Genomic DNA, 20,639 nt, shown 5'->3' with positions numbered 1-20,639 from the left:
ATGATTACTTGTCCAGAATGGATTTAATCTCCATTTGATGGGGATTGGGGTTGAGGGTGGGCAGGAGGGAGGAAGGGGGGGGGGGGGGGGGTCACAGGCTGCAGCAGAAACATGGGAGTGAGAACAGGAAGTTTTTAAGTTCAGGTCAGATGAAGAGTCAAACAGTGAAGTGATGATTTCCCCGGTCACACTCCTAAAACACTTAAATTGATAATCCTGTTTATCGCAACTTGATTTTGGAGATTCATTTGTGTATTTTATGAATTAAATTGTACTCAGAGAATGAAATTGTAACAGTAAAGAGAAGTCAGACAGGTGAAGAGACCAAAGCCAACAGCGGCCGAGTCACGGACAGGAAACAAAGTAAAAGACCGGCTACATGATTATGACCCCAAACCGTCCGTCCATTGTGAGGCTCAGTTTACAAAGTGACTTCCTGCTTCTGCTGCGACCATCTGCACCGTCACTGGCGCTTCACACACACTTGCTTTGAGTTTTATCTCATACTGAAGTGGTTCAGATAATCTGGATCCTGTCTCGGTGTCTGACTCTCGTCCCAAACTTTAGAAAAAGAACTTAGTAAAGTCGTTTTTGTTCAGTTGCAACAAAGCAAATTATGTAACGTGACATGGATTTATTCATCTCTGTACTTCTAATCTCTTGTTTATGACAGATAAGATTACACAAATATTAGTCTGGCCTGACAGAAGTGTGTTGCTGCGATTAGCCTCTGATTGGCCAGAATGAGTCACCCGGCGGAAGTCCCGCCTCCGTGCTGCAACAAACAACAACAGGAACTGAACCATGGATCTATTATACATCCGTGTCTTGAACTGAACAGAAGAGTAGGCTACATACCCGTCAGCGGTTGTCAACCGCCGTTAAACCGAACAAAAGAATAAATATCCGTCAACGGTTGCCGACCGTCGTTACACCGTGGACCCAAATCCAGTTTCCAACCGGCAATATTTTGTAAGCGCACCGTTGCTATGGTGCCGACCGCAACGATTGTGACTGGTTGAAAAAATTCCAAACGGCCAGAGCGTTTTTTTTTCTGATCGCAGAATCATAGGCGGACCAGCCAGACCCTCTTCTCTGGAGGAGGGTCTGGCGAGCGAGACTACACAAATATACACATGGTAGGGTAACATGGTAGATGATAAATACCGTTATCCACCGCTCCATGGATTGATTTCTCACCGGCTTTGTTAATGCACATGGAGGAGAGGAGGGTTAGAGACACAGAGGAAAATAGTTCCCCTTTAAATATTGATCCAGCTTGACTCAGTTTATGTTGAATTTAACTGGTTTGTGAATTAATTTGGTCGTTAAACTAAGTTGTGATGGAAGTAAAACCAGGAAAAACCCTCAAAATCGTCATCTACTGCAACACTGAGCCTGAACTCTCTGCACTGACCTGGTTTTCTGGTTTTCTGCTTTAACTGCTCCTTTAAAGCGATTTCATCTTCGTCTGAGTCACAAATGTCAAATGTGTAATAATTATTATAACCTTTTACTGAACACACCTGTAAAACAGTCACAGTGTCGAACCTCCTCAGGCAGCAACAGACCTGAAACCAGCTCTTCCAGTCGCTGCTCGTCAGACCGGCAGGGTTTAAGCCTCAAGTTAAAGATCTGTTTAAGAAAGCATCGCTCAAAGAATAGTTAAAGAATAAAGATTGTATTTGTTTGTTTATAGTTGTTTCTGTGTCTGATCCATGTTTGTTGTTTCTGCCTCTCCCGTCAGGATGGTGGCTTCCTACCTGGTTCACCACAGCTACTGCGCCACGGCCGAAGCCTTCGCCAAATCCACCGACCAGGCCGTACACGAGGAGCTGGCCTCCATCAAAAACCGACAGAGTGAGTTGCTCCCGTTGCTGCGCTGTGGCCACAAGCAAAACAGAAATATTATTATAATATTATTCTTATTTATTTATTTTTCTCTCTTTTACTTTTATTTATATCTGTGTGCCTCAAGATGCACCATCAGGGACTCTTTCAAAGACTATTTAGATTTATTTTGCACTTTTACACAAGTAAAAGGAACAATTAGGTCATTTACAGTCATGGAAGAGGCCAGAACTCAAAGAGCTTATTAGATGCCTCCATTTATAGCTGACGATAAAATGAATTGATGTCATACATAAAATAAAGCAGAACATACAGATGAACAATCAGAAATATATAAATCATAATAAAAGAAAGATTATCATAGGGAAATTACACAAACAAAAAAATAGTTTTAAGGCGACGACACAAAGAAAGTAATAGTGTGTCTTGTCATTACTTGTTTGCTCTGTGATGAAGCAGAAACTCAAGACTGTTTCCATGTCTCTGTATCACGCTGCTCTCAATAAAAATAAATATTATTGTAATGAAATCTCCTTTTCCCAACGCGCATCACCTTGTTGAACCTTGTGTTTCCCGTGTGTGTGTGTGTGTGTGTGCGTGCAGAGATCCAGAAGCTGGTGTTGTCAGGCAGAATGGGCGAGGCCATCGAGACGACCCAGCAGCTCTACCCCAACCTCCTGGAGAGGAACCCAGACCTTCTCTTCATGCTCAAGTGAGACCACGGCTCAGTTCCAGTCTCTCTCTTCCTCTTTCAGGGTTCCCACGCAGCCTGGAAAACCTGGGAAATGGTTGGCTACCTACCGTACCTTACGGACTATAAACTGCTACTTTTTTCCCCCGCCCCGGTGTCCCAGCTCTCGTCTCTGCACACCGCGACACAAACGCACTCCGTAACCCGTAATCTTTCGTTTATGACGGTTAAGACTACACAAACACACACGTTGTAACATCGTATACGTTATGTAACATTATCCACCGCTGATTTTTCGCCGGCTTCGTTGTAAACAAATGCACATGGGCGAGAGGAGCGTAACCAAAACAGTGGAAAAACGAGCGGACTTAAACAGTTCCCTACTGTCTTTCTGTGTAAATATCTCATTTTACAACATGAAAACCTGCAGCTTATATTCAAGTGCCGCCTATATATATATGTATTTTCTTTTAAAATTTAGCTTGTGCGGCTTATACTCAGGTGCGCTCTATAGTCCGAAAAGTACGGTAATTTTCCAGTCCTGGAAAACACATGGAAAATTAGAAATAAAAAAAAAGAAGTAAAATGTCCTGGAAAAGCTTGAGTTGTCCTGGAAAAATGATTTGTCACATTATCACACCAGCTATTAGAGCTCTGCTTGACTTTTTCAGACCCCACCAAGGATTTATTTTCCAAGGAAGAGACTAGAGACTTTGAGTTGATGAGTGTTTCAGTGTTGGACCTGTCGTCTCCTCTGCTGAGTGACAGATAGAGGAGCAGCTCAGAGCTGGAGTGGCCTGGTTTGTGTTGTTCTATGATAAATTTGTCATCATTTCAAGAGTCAGAGCCACAGACTGCACATGTTTAAATCAGACTTCTGGGGCTGAGAGAGGAATAAACATAGAAACAACCTGGTTAAATGGACAAAATAAGGTGCAACTGTCTCCACAGCCTGAACGGGGGATGTGTCAGTGTTTGGTCTGATAAACTTGTCTGTCACACGGTGGGAACCCTGCCTTTGACTGGCATAACACAAATCCCATTGTATCTGATGGGAGGCTTCAAGCTGATGTTGTAGAGGCTGATCGACGTAGGTTGGAGGTTTCCCTCAGGTTGGATGGGAAAGTCCAGCTGAGTGAGGAAACTGTTGATCGTGAATGGAAGAAACGTTCTGGTCTAATTATGTGCTGATTTGCTCTCTCTCTGTCTCTTCTTGTTTCTTTGTTCACTCTGTCCTCTCCTCCTTCATCATCGTGTCCTTGTTTCCTCCTCCTCCTCCTCCTCCTCCTCCTCAGGGTGAGACAGTTCATCGAGATGGTGAACGGGACGGACAGCGAGGTGCGGTGTCTGGGAGGTCGCAGCCCAAAGTCTCAGGACATTTACCCCGGCTCCCCCCGGCCCTTCAGCAGCCCCAGCCACAAAGCCAGCAGCTCCCAGCCCTACCTCACAGGTACGGCCACATCTGCTCACATCTGCTCACATCTGGAGGGAAAGGCAGCTTTTAGTCATATAGCACATTTCATACCAAGGGGCAACTCAATGAGCTTTACATAAAAACACAACATTTAACAGTAAGAACTGGAAACAAGAAAAAAACAACATAAAAACATAAACAAATTTTAAATATTAGAATGAAAATGAAAATTGTAAAAAATGGAAACATAAAGCATTCAATTAAAAGCAAGAAAAAATAATAAAAGAAAGTATAGAAAAGAGCAAGAGAGAGAGAGAGAAAACATATTTTATGCTCTATTTTAGTCTAGTTTTTATTTTATTGTGAGTTTGCAGTATGAAATATGGATTTGTATTAAAACAATTTAGAGGACTTGAAATTACTATTACACTTACAATTTTTGAAAATTAAAATAAAAAGCAAAATACTAAAAATTTGAAACATGAAGCATTCAATTAAAAGCAAGAAAAAAGCATAAAAAAACATATAACTAGTATAAATTGAGCATAAAATATGGGTTTTAAAACAATTAAGAGGACTTTAAGACGACTCTGAAATATGTAAAGCTGCAACAATTAATTGATTAATCGAACAATATTCGATTATAAAATTAATTGTCAACTATTTTGATAATTGATTAATCGGTTTGAGTTGTTTTTTAAGAAAAAAAGTCCAAATTCTTTGATTTCAGCTTCTTAAATGTGAATATTTCTGGTTTCTTTGTTCCTTTATGACAATAAACTGAGTCTCTCTTTGGTTTGTGGACAAAACAAGACATTTGAGGACGTCGTCTTGTGGTTTGAGAAACACTGATTGATGTTTTTCAGCATTTTTTAACATTTTATTGACGAAACAACGAATCGATTAATAGTTTAAATAATCAATAGGTGAATCGATAATGAAAATAATCGTTAGTTGCAGCTCTAGAAATATGCTAATCACAGTCACACGCAGCTTTGATCTGTCTGTCTCACTGGTCAGCTTTGTGTCTGTCGCTCTCGTCCTCAGGGTTCGACAGCAACTGCTGTAACGGTGTGACGTCCAATAAGAGCCACAGCTCCTCCCCTCACAGTCACAAGCCCTGCCCCCCCGGCTCTGGCTCTGGCTCCGCCCCCCCGGCGTCCGACGTCAGCATCAACGGGAGCCGCAGCCAACAGCCGCTCACCAGGTAACGACAGACACAGGACGTTACAGACCTGAAACAACCATGTTCACAGTCAGAGAGTAGATTAAATAACAAAACGGACAAACTGTTGTTCACTTTGTTTATATACAGACAGAAACAGACACTAAAGAGATGAAGTGTTGTTAGGTTTCCTTCCTCTTCTCTCTTTTCTCTCATCCTTCGAGGGCTCATTCAATAAACTTCACATCCAGCAACCAATCAGGACGAAGAATCATGTGGCCGTCACAGTTGACACAGATTCTTTATTTAATCTTTCATCATTTTTTTTCCAAGTTAAGGTTCTTTAGTGTGATATATTTTACATATATACAGTACATAAAAAAAAAAAGAAAAGTATATTACTAACTGAAACATCTTAAAGCAGAACTATGCAGGATTTGGGCTGTAATTATTGTGGCTCAGAGTCACTGTGATGGTAGAGTGACCTATTATGAGGTGAATGGGGTCTAGGCCAATGCGCTCACCCCCCCCACTGGCTGAAAACCGCACTTGCAAGATCAGTCCTCCGTCTCGGTGTAAATCTCATCAATGGATAGAACTATCGCGAGAAACTGCCTTACGGCAGTACGAGATAAGAACGCAGATGACGTCATGCATGTCATGAATCGTGATTGGTTTGAGTTCGGAAAGTCGGAGGAAACCATGGAAACATGTTTGTACTGATGAAGTTCGGCTTGTGGCTAACACGGAGCTAATGCTAACAGACACACACACACCATGGATCTTTTATAAGATAATGTAATACATCATGACACACACACACACACGCCTTCGCGTTTTGGAACCTTTATTCATGTGTGTGTGTATGTCTGTGTCTTTGTGTCTTTGTCTGTGTGTGGCCGTATTAGCGTTAGCTCCGTGTTAGCATTAGCTCCCTGTTAGCGTTAGCTCCGTGTTAGCATTAGCTCCGTGCTTAGCAAACACCGCTCTCTACCTTCAGCAGTAAACACAAGCACGTGTAGGGAGGGGGTGGAGGAGGTGGGGCGGCGAGTTTTTTTTTTACGACAGTGACATGTGCCTCCCAGAACTGTGGGGGAGCCCCGGAGAGGGAAAAAAAGAGAAACCAACGAAGGAGCGAGCTATTTCCGGCCAAGTTGCATAGTTCTGCTTTAATACAGTGTTTTTCAACCTTGGGGTCGAGACCCCACGTGGGGTTGCCTTGAATGTCTAAAAGTTGATAAAAGAAATATTTTTCCAATTATTACTTTTTTTTCTTTTTTTTAAAAAAATTATGATTAAAGACACTGCACAATCTTAAAGCAGAAGTAAGTGATCCGGTCGTTTTGGCTAATGCTGCGTTCCAGGCAGGCTTTTGAAACCGTAAATTACAGCTTCAAGTCACAACTTACGACTTTGTAGCGTTTCAGGCAACCCACTCGTGTTTCTCCGACCTGTTTTACCGGTGAAAGTCACTATAACGGCCACTCGTAACTTCCGACCCGTGAACTCGTACCAGATCGAACTGGTACGACTTCACGGTCGGAAAAACACGAGTTACGGGTTGCCTTGAACGCACCATAACAGTCCTCGTCGCTACGTCACCACATTCACGCGCATCCCTTGGCTGCACACACAGAGAGGACTGCCCCTTTATGCCGTTCTCTCTCCTCATTGGATAAAACTTGTAGGATACGAGAAAAGTTTTCTCCTCGGCTCAGAGCAGAGCAGAGTGACTGACAGACCCGTGTTTCGGTCCAAACACTCTATGTAAGTGATTGCTGTCGGAAGATATAACTATTTAAGACTTATATTAACACAAATATATCACTTACTTCTGCTTTAAACAACTGTATACTTTCACTTTCTCTAATATAAATCGAGTTTAAATAAATAAATGCAGCAAATAAAAATATCTGAGCTGGTGCATCTTGATTGACGGCCGCGATCACGTGCAGAAGTCGTTGATGCTGCTTCAGTAGTTTATCTCCTGTTGTTCTTGCTCTTGTGATAAAGTGACATGTAAACTCTTTACGCCAGATTGAGTCAAAGTGAAACCGTGTTTCTATCACAGCGATGTAGAGTCAGAACATCGGAGGTCATGTGACTCGTGTGACTCGTGTGTCTCTCCTCAGTAACGACGTGGACATGGAGGTCGACCACTTCACCAACGGAGTGACAGAATCGTCCTCGAACGGTTTCCTGAACGGCAGCTCCAAACACACCGCCGAGCCCGACGACTGCGACGCGGACATGGGTGAGTCATGTCTCTCCGGGCTTTAAAGGGATAGTTCAACATTTAGTCAGATTTCACCATAACCCTTATAGTCACAGCAGTAGGTTTTAATCACCTTTAATTATCGGTGCATGTTGTTTTGAGATTGGTGGGGCAGAGAGGTGAGCTGCTCAGTGAACCATGAATCCAACAACTCCACAACGCTCTGGTGGACAAGTTGTGACCTGCACATTCACCACACTATGAGATAATCATGTAACATTAGAGACAGAGTTGTTTTAGAGGCAAATGCAGCCGGAACTACATTCACACAGCTGCTGGGCGGAGTGATTTCAAAAGCGCAAAGTAGTTCTGAGTATTTGCTTCATGTGTTTTAATTTACATCATTATAGAATTATAGATGATTATCTCATAGCGTGGTGAATGTGCAGGTCACAACTTGTCCACCAGAGCGTTGTGGAGTTGTTGGATTGTGTATTTGATGAGTTTGATGAGGGACAGGGAACCTGTACCGTTCACTGAGCAGCTCACGTCTCTGCCCCGCCGATCTCAAAACAACATGCACCGACAACTAAAGGTGACGAACCTTCACCTAGGATGCCGAAATGTTGAACTATCCCTTTAAATACCCCGTTTCTGTAACTGCACCGTCACCTTAAACCGACATCTTGACCCTTTTTCCTGCCTTGTTCCTGCAGAGGTGGAGTCTGCTCAGTCCAAGAGGCAGCTGTGCGGCGGCAGCCAGGCCGCCATCGAGAGGATGATCCACTTCGGCCGCGAGCTGCAGAGCATGAGCGAACACCTGCGCCGAGAGTGTGGCAAGAACTCCGCTAACAAGAAGATGCTCAAGGTAAAAAACACACACACACACAGATCGCTAAGTTTACTCAGCCCACGCTGCGTAAACACGTTGTTTAATTTGACTGTTTTTCCAGATCAGAAGAAGCTCCTGTAGCTGTTCAGTTCAGTCACAAACGTTTATCAGCCACTTGCTTGTGGTTTTTTAAGTAACTACACAAACAAGCATCAGTTTTTATGTTCAGTCATCTTGTGTGGCGCCCGGTCGCAGCATCGACACTGAGCCCAGAGAGTCTTAAACCACACATAGGTGGTGAAAAGCATCTTGGGTAATGTAAACAGCTCGTACCGAGGTGGAGATGCAGTGTTGCTATAGTTAAACATACTGAGTACCGGTATTTATTATTGTCTCTTTATGAAGCTCAGGGAAGAAATAAAATCTGAGATCTGATCGGAGTGAAGTGAAGTTTTTCACGATTTTATTTGTTTGTATATTTTAGATTTATTACATGTAAAGTTAAATATTTCAGCTCATAAAATCAAACTAGAGTTTGTTTAATTAACGGTTCACACAGTGTAAATACCTGGTGTCACCATCCTGAACCTGAATCTCTGATCGTCTTCTTCCTCATGAACGACCACATTTAAAACAGCTGGGACCAGTTCAGGGGTCGACGATATAAATGGCCCAGTGAAAAATAATGCCTTGGAAAAAGATAACAAGTAAAAAATTTAATAAATCTAATTTCACATGAATTCCCTGTGGTTTGAAATGATTTATTTGAAATCGTCTCGGTAACTACCGCTAACACAGCTTGGTTATTGTGGGAATTTGGTTTGGGACCAATCAAAGTAGAGAACTGGGTGCTGATCCCTAGTGATGACAATAGTAACCGTGGTGATGGTGGTGGTAACCGTGGTGATGGCGCCCTGTGCTCTCCTCCTGCAGGACGCCTTCAGCCTGCTGGCCTACTCGGACCCCTGGAGCAGCCCGGTGGGCTACCAGCTGGACGCCATCCAGAGAGAACCGGTCTGCTCCACCCTCAACAGTGCAATACTAGGTGGGTTCAGCACCAACCGCTTTCAACCGGTTCAAACCGGTTCAAACCGCTTCCAACCGGTTCATTACATCATTTATTAAGAGTCAGGGGACGATTATAATATCTGTTCTCCTCTTCCTCCTCCTTTCTCCTCTTCTTCCTCCTCCTCTTTCCTCCTCCTCCCTCCTTCCTATCCTTCCTCTTCCTTCCCCTCCTCTTCTTCCTCCTCCTCCTTCTTCCTTTTCCTCCCTCCTCTTCTTCCTCCTCCTTCCTCCTTTTCTCCCTCCTCCTCCTCTTTCCTCCTCTTCCTCCCTTCCTCCTCCTCCTTCTTCCTTTTCCTCCCTCCTCTTCTTCCTCCTCCTTCCTCCTTCTTCCTCTTCCTCCCCCTCCTCTTCCTCCTCCTCCTCCTCCTCGTTCCTCCTCTTCCCTCCTCTTCCTCCTCCTCCCTTCTTCCTCTTCCTCCCCCTCCTCTTCTTCCTCCTCTTCCCTTCTCCTCCTCCCTTCTCCCTCCTCTTCCTCCTCCCTTCTTCCTCCCTTCCTACTCCTCTTCTTCCTCCTCCCTCCTCTTCCTCCTCCTCTTCTTCCTCCTCCTCCCTCCTCTTCCTCCCTCCTCTTCCTCCTCTTTCCTCCTCCTTCCTCTTCCTCCCCCCCCCCCCCCCACAGAGACTCACAACCTGCCTAAGCAGCCCCCCCTGGCCCAGGCCGTGGGTCAGGCCGCCCAGTGCCTCTCCATCATGGCTCGGACTGGCAGCGGCTCCTGCGCCTTCGCCTCCGTGGACGATTACCTGCACTAGCCCCGTGCACACACACACACACACACACACACACACACACACACACACACACACACACACACACACACACACACACACACAGACGCTGCGGACCTGCCCAGACATGCCCCCCGCCCCCACCCTAACCCCCCCCCCACCTCCTCCTCCTCCTCTTCCATCAGTGTAGTCCTATAATCTGAGGAGACGCTCTCTCTGCACGACGACAGCTAGTGGAACCAACTCACTCGCTTCTTGTTCTGCTTTTTACAACAACAAAAAAACCACCACCACCACGAGGACCCGGAGGCGTTTCTGGGCAGATCTACGGACACACACACACACAGACACACACAACTTACATTTAAAACACACACACACACACACGGAGAGACACGTCACCTCCCTTTCCATGGTAAATATGAAATCTCGCCTCCTCCCTGGTTGAGCTCCTCCTCCCTGCAGCCAGGAGGAGCCGACCTGAAGACACTCGGACGAGCCAGACTCACCTGGACCCCCGCCCCCCCCCCCCCCCCCCCCACCCGTATACCTGCGGATGGGGGGGGGTGGAGGGGCATTAAAGGCCAGGGGCAGACAGAACAGAACTGGCAGATTTCCCTGGTTAAACAAACACAAGGAAGAAACGACAACAATGACGACAACGACGACAAAAAAGCAAAAGAAAACAGACGAGCGACCGCCGCGGTCCCTGTACGTAAGCCTGGTGAACACTCGCCAGGTAGAGACACACACACACACACACACACACACACACACGCTAACAAACAGGATCGAGAGGCTCTGTTACAGCCGACCCCCCCTGACCCCCTCCCTCCTCCACCTGCACCTCCTTCCTCCTCCTTCCTCCTCCTGCTCCACTGACTTCAGGACATCGGCGGACATTCATGTGACGCATATGGACTCGGGACTTCGTAGTAGAAGAAGCAGAAGAAGCCGGAGAGAAATCTACAGTCTCGTCTCATCGTTCCCTGTTTTTAAACTTCTTCTGTTTCATTTCCTGGTTTTGTTTTTTGTTTTTGTTTTGTTTTTTGTTTTGTTTTTCATGGGTGAGGAGGCGTGGTGACCTGGCTCTTGTGTTGTTTTTTAGTTTCTCCAGGTTTACAAGGCACGGTGCAGACGACGACGACGATGATTATTATTGTATTATTGTATTATTGTTATTCTAATTATCATTATATTGATTATTGTTACTTGCATTCACAGTATATTTGTTGAGCGCCAGCAAGAGCAAGTTCCCCCCAACTTATTATTATTATTATTATAATTATTATAATAAAGGTCCCGATTCCACCGACTCCCAGTGACGAGCGTGTGTACATGTTAACGTTTATATATGACTTTAACAAAATGGAATTATATCAATAGAGCGAGATATTTAGTTATGAAATGACAGGACATTTTTTGAAAAGACAAAAAAAAAACACACAAAAAAAAAAACTACAATCCTTTAATGCTTTGTACTGACATCAGTGACCCTGACGCGTGCTGGTTGTTTCTAGTCCGCAGGCTTTTTGTTCGTTTGTTCTTGTTTTTTTCCTGTTGTGTGGACTTCCTCGTGGGTTTGACCACTTCCTACAAAAAAAACAATAAAAAAAAAAACGACTCTCAGGTGCTGAGACGCTAAAATTTCCCCACGTGGTGTTCGTGGTCGCTGTGAAGGAAGGAGCCGCTCTTTTACCGCCGACACTGACACTGAAAAAACGTTGTGCTATAACCCCCCCAGTCCTCGAGCTGCACATCAGGGTCGATGCAAACATTGTTCATCCTTTATTTTTGTATCGATATCGCCGCTGATTCTTGACTCATAAACAAACAGAACAGCCTGGAGCTCATGTTTCCCCTTATTGCCCCCCCCGACCCCACCCGGCCTTAATCAACAGGTGGACCTCCATATGTTTGTTCTTTATTCAGACCACCCACCTGTTGTGTTGTGTTTTGTGATTTTTAAAGTTGAACTGGAATCCAAATTCTTCTCCTTCAGCAAACTCCTGCTGTTGGTTTTTTGTTTTTTTTAGTCTGTGAGCGGAAAACGACAGAAAAACTTAACTTAAAGCAGACGTTTTATTTTAAATATTCCAGTCTTGACCTTCTTTTCCCTCTTCAACAAGTCACATTGGAGCTGGTTATCAGCTGTTCGTCCTCCATAAGAAAACCGGTCATAGTGAGAAACTTCAGGTGTAAAAAAACAGCAAAAATAAATAGATACAAACCGCAAAACTGCAAGTCTTTTAGAAATGAGAATTTTAATTTCAGTTCAACTTTAACGTTGCACAGTCTAAGTTTTCCGTTGATTTGATCCCAATCGTCGACTTAAGTAACATTAACTTATGAAAAGTTCCACCTGTCTCGTACTTTACCCATGAACGATCCTCTATCACCAGCTTTTTAGGGTTTGTTTTGTTTTACCAGTTCCTCCTCCGGCCTCGACGGGACAAATACGACAAGAAAAAGGAAAAAACCAACATAAAAACATCAGTATTGTTCACTGCACTGTGACTGCCACTGTCAAAAACAAAGAACCAAATAGTTGAGGAAGTGACTCCTTCGCCACCTCCATCTTTCTCCTCGTTTTTTTTCTTTTCTTTTTCTAACCCAAGGGTCCAGAGTTGACATTTCTCCTCATGGTGGGACAGAGATTTTCTGTACCTTGGTTGGTTTCTCGCTTCTTTTTTTTTTTCTTTCCTTCTTTTACTCTCCATTTGTTTTTGTTTTTTTGGGTTGTTTTTTTTCCTGGATCGCAAGCAGTCACGGCATCGTTTAGAAAATTTCTTAGACAAAGTGTCTGTTGTCTCTTTCTGAGTAAGGTCTGAAACCTATGCATGCCATAGTAAAGTGGTGGTAAGATCAAGTTAGATGTCTTATTCTTCTTTTCTTCTTTTTGTTTCTCCTTCTTTTTTAGCCAGTTCACGGTGTATAAGGAAGATGTCAACCAGTAAGTTGTCCACTGCTGACTGTGTGTCCATTTGGAGAAAAAAAAATGTGCAATTTGTGTGAGGGTGAAAAGATTTATATTAAAATATGACAAATGATGATCCGACTTGTGTGGGTGCTGCGTGAGGCCTGGGGCTGCCCGTCACTGGGTTTATCTACAGAGAAAGTTGATTTCCACAATGAAAAAACTCTTAAAATCTGACCTGAAAGTCAAATGCTGCACATGGGAGATTCATAAATGCTTCAAAACAAAGTTATACTTAACAAACAAAACAAGAAATAGCTTTAAAAAAATGACATCAAGTTAGAATAAGACATGATCCCAAAAAAGAAAGATGAAGAGGTTTGTGGAGAAATGTTTGTCCTGACTGTCATGACAAAAAAAGTCCACCTTAAAACCCCATACCAGCTGATGATGATGTCATTCCCCAACCCTTAGCTGCTCCTCATATATTCCAGTAGTAATATATCAGTGGTAAAATAATATTGGTTGGATGTCAGAACGTTTTTTTGTCCCAAAACTAAAAAAACGTATAAACCCAGAATTGGTTTTACTTTAATTTACTTAGTAGTTGCTGGGAAAAAAAATCTTAAAAGTTGTAAATAACGAGGTTCAACAATTACAAACACATATAAAAAAAAAAGTTTTGAGACTCAAATTTGTTGTCTGCCCAAACACACACAACCATCTCCCACTAACCCCAGAAGATAAGTTCAAAGTTATAGATGTATAAAATAAACCAACAACATACGTCTTGCTCCGAAGCAGTTCTCATAGCAACCACTGAGGGGCAGTGTATTTTAGAAATGAGGTAAAGGTTAGATGTCACACCTTTTAATGTGGGATCACAAGTAGAAGAAGAAAGGAGATGAAACTGGAACAAGTGGTGTGTTTTTTTTACTTTTAATTTGAAATTTGGGACATTTTCTTTGCCCCCCACCGTCCCCCCATTCATTCACAAGTCTTAACACTCAATTCTGCAATGTTCCTCCCTCATCCTGCAGGAACCAAGTCAGAGCAGGACAAAGAAATTAAACAGGAATTCAGTCATTTTATACTCATTGATGTTGAAGTGTAAACATAGCCGATTTCCTACTTTCAGATGTTTTTTTTCAACCTCTTCTGTCACTAATCGACCAGGAAAGACGACAAACAAATAACCTCCTTCACTTGCTCACAACTCAATTAATCTGACTTCCTGTCACGGATGGTGTATTTGGAGGAGAATCCTTTTTCGGTAAGTTTATCGTCGCTGACGAAGATCATGGACAGGACGCTGCTGCGGGAGACCACTGGTTCCGGGTAGGTCCAGCCGCAGTATTTTCCAATGCGGGAACCCACTGAAGGATGAAAAGGGGGAGAGAAGGAAGTAAATAAATGAGGAAGGACAAGGTAAGTGAAGGCAGAGATGAAGTGGGGCGTATACAGCTCTTGTGTCGACTTTATCAATACCAGATATGAATAGGTCAAGGGTTAAATGGGAGAAGGACCTGGGAATAACCATTGAGGAGCAGTCATGGAGGAATCTGTGCAGAGATGGGGAAAACCTCTATGCTAGTGTAGCTGATGTTATCTGGCCCTCTGCGTTGTGTTTTCTGTACGGACTTCCCCAAGCGGGGTTCGAACCCTGGTCTCCCAACAATGCAAACCGTTATGCCAAGAGGTCAATGACCGTTAGGCATTTGGGTTTGCACGTCCTTTATGGGTGAGTGAGTGCACCCAGATTCTCTGTTACACTACGCACAGGCTGATACAATTCAACTTCTTCTGCACTTCCTTGACTATAAACATTTTCCTGTCCTCACCTTCAGGGAAGCCGTCCCAGATCTCCAGCGAGTCGTAATCGCACTCTGGGTCCTCGTAGAACCGCTCAATTGCGAAGCTAGTGAACTCCAGCATGATCTCCGATGTTTGGGGAGCCAAGATCATGATGGTGCAGTTGATGTTTTTGGGGTAGTTTTTGGGGAAGTTCGGCGTTGTGATGACGCCCTGGGGATCCGTGAAGTTTCTGGAACAATCTGGAACTAAACGGGAGGAGAAGAGACTGATGAGTGCCAAGATCCGTGAGCTATCAAAAAGTGTAAACTTCTGTTGCAAATAAGAACATAGTCCTAAGTCCTATCAGTTTCGTTTCATCTGATGTATCTCCAGCCGCCATTCGTAGAAAATGAAGTGATCACTAACGACTCATGTGGACCCACAGGTAAAAGGTTGAATACAGTGGCGAAAGTAGTCTGCTACGGGCCCCAATGCAAAATGATTGAAATTATTGCTATAACAACAGGGGCCGATGTTAGGGCTTATGTTAGAGACGGGCGTCTATATGGGACAGGCTTTTTAAAATTATTATTATTAGGCCTATTCATTTCAAACAATTCTGATGCTCAGCAAAGATGGAAAATCTATAAGATAATCAAATGGTTCTGTTACTGTTTAAAAGAGATAGGATAGAAGGGAAGGGTTGGGATGGAGAGCAGCATTCATTTACAAGTTTAATCTGCACCAATTACACTTTTCCTAAATAAATGTGTGCTCTGGCCACAGACTGTACTACGTAATAGGCTAGCGACTCTTCGCTTGGCTTTATATTTTTTATTTTTGCGGGGATAAAAAACTGAATGACCAGATATTGAAAGCAAATCCCCATAATCCAGAATAACATCAATGAATTACAGTAATGATGTAAAAGCCAAGATGTTAATACAGTACCACCAATTGATAATTTTATTTTTTGAAATGTTTAATTTACTGTAATTCAGTTCACCACAGGCCTTTTTTGGCCACGGGCCCTAATGCAACGGCATTACTTGCATTAATGGTACTTTCGCCACTGGTTGAATATGTTGAGCCATTGGAGAATGAGCAGAATGCCACCATCTATTGATCAAGATAGGAATTACAACAACAGAAAAACAATTCCAGTAGTCGGCTGGCAGACCATTGCTAAGTATAACACACCGTTGGTTGGGACGCCACTCAGCACAGAGGAGAAGAACTATGCAGGATATTTACCTTATGTTTCATTTTTACCTTCATTAAACAGCTTCAGACTAATTGTGATGTTGTAGCTTGTTACAGGGAGACAGGAATCTCCTTCCAATTCCAATTTCTTGTTTATGACAGATAAGACGACACAAATACACACATCGTAACATGTATATGATAATCCATCGATCCACTGATTGATTATAAAAGGCTTCGTTGAAAACAAATGCACACGACCGGGAGGAGGGTTAGCAAAACACGAGGTAAAAAGAAGAATAAATTGTCGAGCCCGTCAAAATTTCTTAAATTCATTAATTCAGACTAAATATTATTTTTTATGGAAAAGCAATACTTGTATCCTGCATCCCTCTAAAAACCCCGGGCTTTTAATAAGCATTCTCCATAGTCGACCTTTAAGAGAAAATACAAAAGGTTGGACACAGGAGTAAGGCGAATTCTCTCTGAAGTTGAAGGTATTATGGCGCTTTTCCACTACACTTTGCGGCATGGCTCGGCTCGGTAAAGGTGCTTTTCCACTACAGCTGAGTTCTCCTAGTACCTCCTCAGCGGGGGCGGGGGTGATTGTGGAGGCGATCGCAGGGCCGCATTGTCCGTCTTTCTTTTTTCGATCCGCTGGTACCTAGTACCTGGTACCAGGTAAAGCTTTTTTTGCTTTTCCGCTAGTGGAAAAGCAAAAGAAGCGTGCCGTGCCATGCTAGTGGAAAAGCGCCATTCGTTTTGTCCAACAGCCAAGATATCAGACACGTATGTTTTTGGGGGGTATTTTGTGCAGCTTCAAGGATCACTCCACTTTAGTCTGAGTCTACCAAAGTAAGAGGGAAGCCTTGCTAAGACACAAAACAATGAGTAAAAAGATAACATGACATTATCACAGCCTAATGACATTGTCATATAGCTTCATGTGACCACCTGCAGACCACAGACCACTACGCACCTTTCTCATAGGTGTCATAGCGAACAGAAAATCCTGCCTGGTGTCTGTTCTCATCGTCAGTCACAATCTTGATGAGGACCTTGTTCTCACTGGACATGAGCGGGGACGGTGCAACAGAACCACAAAATCTTCCCAACAGGGGCGAACCCTCATCGCCGCCATCGTAAACTTCCAAATAGTCGTTCCTGTTGGAGCAGAGAGGAGATTTATATTTATTTTGTGTTATGCATACAATAAAAATTTAGTTTTTGTGATGGGTCCCAAACCACACAAGACACAAAAGCAGGCAAACTTTACGACCTGTGACCCTTTAGATCCAGGTACTGTCTACACATGTGGAGCAGAGCAAGCGGGGAGAGTGAGCTCTTACTCGCACTGTTTGTCCCCCAGGTCAAAATGAGAATTGAAGTCGAGGACGATCTTCTGAGTCGTTCTAGGTGCACTTATCGCCCACAAACATCGCTGGGAGGAAGGGTATTCTACTGGATAGCCTTCGGTTTTCAAGTAGCTAGGGAAGAAGCTGTTAATATGACCCCCACAGGCATCTGTAGAATAGGAAAATGTGGAAAGTTGTGTAGTGTTGTTTAATGGAGAGAGACACTGACTTTCTGAAGTTGCATCTGAGAGTGCCAGCAGCACCCGAGTGGGGAAACTTAGACGTTCAACTCTGAATCGTCAGAATTCCCTGTAGTTTTTATTAGTCTGAGAAAATGTGAATTTGATTTGGTTTGATACACAACATTTGTGCATTGTGTATCATATCATTAGTTCTCTATTTCTTATGAAGGTAATGAACGTAAAACAGTATTTACATGGTCTATTACCCTACTCCAATAAATGTACATTTGAGGTAGGGTTTAAGGCAGCAGAAATTAGGAGAAGGAAGTGTACTCTATTGCTAATACATTACTTGGTCATGCATTCATAACCTGCTGGGTATAATTAACTAGATCATCTAGGTCATCAACAAATGACACACAAAAATATCCAACAGGTGAATCCTTCCTGTTGCCACCTCATACCCCAACCTCCTGTATGACTCATCACTAATCCTGCTGCTCACACCTACATTGGTCTACAGGGGAGGCTCTCCTTTCACGGATGTTGTAGTTGGCGGAGAATCCTTTTCTGGTGAATTTATCATTGGTGACGAGGATCATGGACAGGACGCTGCTGCGAGAGACCACTGGATCTGGGACGGCCAACCCGCAGTATTTTCCTATGCGGGAACCCACTGAAGGATGAAAAGGGGGTGTGAAGGAAGTAAATAAATGAGGAGGACTGGGTAAGTGAAGGCAGAGATGAAGTGGGGCAGTGGAGGTGGAGAAAAAGGACCTCTGTTCTTCCTCAACTAAAAACATTTTCTTTGCTCATTGATCTCATCCTAATCCTGATCCTGATCCTGTCCTCACCTCCAGGGAAGCCGTCCCAGATCTCCAGCGAGTCTAGACTGCAGGTGTCTGGCGCCCGAAAGGAGTACTCCATTTCGAAGCTAGTGAACTCCAGCATGATCTCCGATGTTTGGGGAGCCAAGATCATGATGGTGCAGCTGATGTTGTTGGGGTACTTCTCGGGGAAGTTCGGCGTTGTGATGACGCCCTGGGGATCCGTGAAGTTTCTGGAACAATCTGGAGCTAAACAGTGGGAAAGAGACTGATGAGTGCCAAGATCCGCTATCAGGTTTAGAGTAAGAGATCAGTAACAAAGAGATCAGATCACATCACCCCGGTTCTTAAGACCTTACATTGGCTCCCAGTCAGCTACAGAATAGATTTTAAAGTTCTGCTCCTGGTTTACAAATCACTGAATGGTTTAGGTCCAGAATACATGAATGACATGTTAGTAGGATATAAACCCAGTAGAGCTCTGAGATCTACTGACTCAGGTCAGATAGTGGAGCTCAGAGTTCAGACCAGACATGGTGAAGCAGCATTTAGCTGTTATGCTGCTCACAAGTGGAACAAACTACCAGCAGAACTGAAATCAGCCCCAACTGTAAGCACTTTTAAATCCAGGTTAAAAACATTTCTCTTTTCACGTGCTTATAGCTGAGAACTTAAAACTTTATCTATTTTCTTTTCTATTACTTGTATTTGCTCTTGCTTTTAACCCTGTTTTTAGTGTTTGTTTTTATTCTGTCTTATGCTTCTTTTTTTTTTTTTCTTTTTTTTTAATGTTTCTTTTATTTTACTTTTATTTGCTCTTGCATTTAACTCTGTTTTTATTGTTTTGTTTGTTTTTATTCTGTCTTATGCTTCTTCTTTTTTTTAAACGTTTTGTCTTTATGTAAAGCACATTAAGTTGCCTTGGTATGAAATGCGCTATATAAATAAAGATGCCTTGCCTTGCCTTGCCTATAGTAAGGTGGGTGTAAGATATTCTTGTTGTCACGATCAAAAAATGAAAACTTTGGTGCCTTCTGTGGGAAGGTATGTTTGTTTGTATGTTTTTTGGGGGTATTTTGTGCAGCTTCAAGGATCACTCCACTTTAGTCTGAGTCTACCAAAGTAAGAGGGAAACCTTGCTAAGACACAAAGCAATGAGCAATCACAGCCTAATGACATTGTCATATAGCTTCATGTGACCACCTGCAGACCACAGACCACTACGCACCTTTCTCATAGGTGTCATAGCGAACAGAAAATCCTGCCTGGTGTCCGTTCTCATCGTCAGTCACAAACTTGATGAGGACCTTGCTCTTGCAAATGTGGGCATAGTCTAAAATCCTATCCGTTTTGAACCTTTTTGGATGTCAAAAATTTTGTATGTTTGTTGTTCTCTAAATGTTCCCATTTATTGCCAGCCCCCATTCCTGGAAATCAAAGCAATCACAGACAACTCATGTGGATCCAAGAGTTAAGAGTAAATACAAATGTTGGACACAGAAGTTTATGCATACGGTGCAGTTAATATTGCTGGTGTACCCCTTGTGGAAGTTCAGTTTCACAAAACCTTCCCTACCCAAACAGTTCTGCTGCCAAACCCAAACAAAACTATGACCAGTTGCAGTCCTGCCAGAAAGTCCGTGTACCAGGTCATTACAGCTGTTTGGGCAACCTTGGAAAACATTGCCACCTAAATTTCGAAGTTCTTTTCATGTTCTATTAGTAGGGTGTTAGTTTTGTCGAACAGCCAAGAAAACAGAAACACGTTTGCTTTTGGGGTTTTTCATGTAGGTTCAAGGATCACTCCACTTTATTGTAAGTTTACCTCTTCTCTTCAAATATTTGGTCATCATGTCCCATCATGCTGTGGTAAGACTGAGTCTACCAAAGTAAGTGGGTACCTTTACGAAGACATAAAACAGGAGTAAGGTTCCCGGGTTCACAGCCTGAAAAAGGACATAAGACGTCTAAGTGGGAAGTGGGACTGCCACTGCAATCTTAGTCAAAGGACTTAATGTTCGACCACTTGTAATGAGGGTTAGGGTTAGGGGCGCAGTTGGTAGAGCAGGCGCCCCATATACAGAGGCTACAGTCCTCGCGGAGGGAACCAGTCATCACCTACCAACATCCGTCAGAGCCTCCATGAAGACCTGGCTGAGGAGGACCAGCAGCAGTCCACTGCGCACCATCCTTAGATCGGACCACAGGAACAAACAGACGTGGTTCTTGTGGTGGAGTCACCGGGTTCCTGCGACCTTCAGCCCAGATCTTTGCTTCTCTGTCTCTTTGGGAACTTCTCCAGATCTTTTACCCCTTTATTTCTACTCTCTCTCTCTCTCTCTCTCTCTCTCTCTCTCTCTCCAGCGACCAGAGGCTGCAGCAGAGTGAACCAGTCTGTC

At 43.5% G+C, this 20,639-nt stretch overlaps 2 protein-coding genes across 3 annotated transcripts in view; one reads left to right on the top strand and one right to left on the bottom strand.

Annotated features, from left to right (window-relative positions):
- The window catches only part of ranbp9 (RAN binding protein 9), a 32,477-nt gene extending 19,474 nt beyond the window's left edge, over window positions 1–13,003 (top strand). The window contains exons 7-14 of the mRNA XM_083992044.1: window positions 1,748–1,860; window positions 2,455–2,563; window positions 3,838–3,992; window positions 5,004–5,163; window positions 7,254–7,375; window positions 8,053–8,204; window positions 9,102–9,213; window positions 9,856–13,003. Coding sequence (XP_083848170.1) covers window positions 1,748–1,860; window positions 2,455–2,563; window positions 3,838–3,992; window positions 5,004–5,163; window positions 7,254–7,375; window positions 8,053–8,204; window positions 9,102–9,213; window positions 9,856–9,986 — 1,054 coding nt within the window. The 3' untranslated portion in view covers window positions 9,987–13,003. The remainder of the gene's footprint in view (window positions 1–1,747; window positions 1,861–2,454; window positions 2,564–3,837; window positions 3,993–5,003; window positions 5,164–7,253; window positions 7,376–8,052; window positions 8,205–9,101; window positions 9,214–9,855) is intronic.
- Window positions 13,004–13,803: 800 nt separating this feature from the next.
- On the bottom strand, window positions 13,804–20,639 carry LOC311001086 (neuropilin-1a-like). 2 transcript variants are annotated; one of them, XM_083992050.1, is made up of 7 exons: window positions 20,363–20,639; window positions 18,268–18,489; window positions 17,925–18,089; window positions 17,226–17,400; window positions 16,856–17,040; window positions 14,721–14,939; window positions 13,804–14,255 (listed from the first exon to the last, which is right to left on the bottom strand). In XM_083992050.1, exons 1-7 carry the CDS (start codon window positions 20,427–20,429, stop codon window positions 14,101–14,103), a joined length of 1,188 nt encoding a protein of 395 aa, XP_083848176.1. In that variant the 5' UTR covers window positions 20,430–20,639; the 3' UTR covers window positions 13,804–14,100. The 2 variants fall into 2 exon arrangements, with proteins under 2 accessions (XP_083848176.1, XP_083848177.1); XM_083992051.1 differs by lacking the exon at window positions 20,363–20,639 and adding an exon at window positions 19,469–20,287.

Source organism: Trachurus trachurus (genome assembly GCF_905171665.1).
Source record: "Trachurus trachurus genome assembly, chromosome: 17".
In the NCBI taxonomy this organism is placed as follows: domain Eukaryota; kingdom Metazoa; phylum Chordata; class Actinopteri; order Carangiformes; family Carangidae; genus Trachurus; species Trachurus trachurus.
Note: the sequence above shows the minus strand (reverse complement) of the source record. Positions and strands in the feature narration are given on the sequence as shown.

Bases quoted from the DNA above. Each gene is read 5' to 3' on its own strand.
- LOC311001086 (XM_083992050.1), bottom strand. From the start codon at position 20,429: ATGGTGCGCAGTGGACTGCTGCTGGTCCTCCTCAGCCAGGTCTTCATG. The intron at 18,090-18,267 runs GTGAGGACAGGA...TTCATCCTTCAG, and splicing joins CTGGGACGGCTTCCCTGGAG to TGGGTTCCCGCATAGGAAAA. The intron at 14,256-14,720 runs GTGAGGACAGGA...TTCATCCTTCAG, and splicing joins CTGGGACGGCTTCCCTGAAG to TGGGTTCCCGCATTGGAAAA.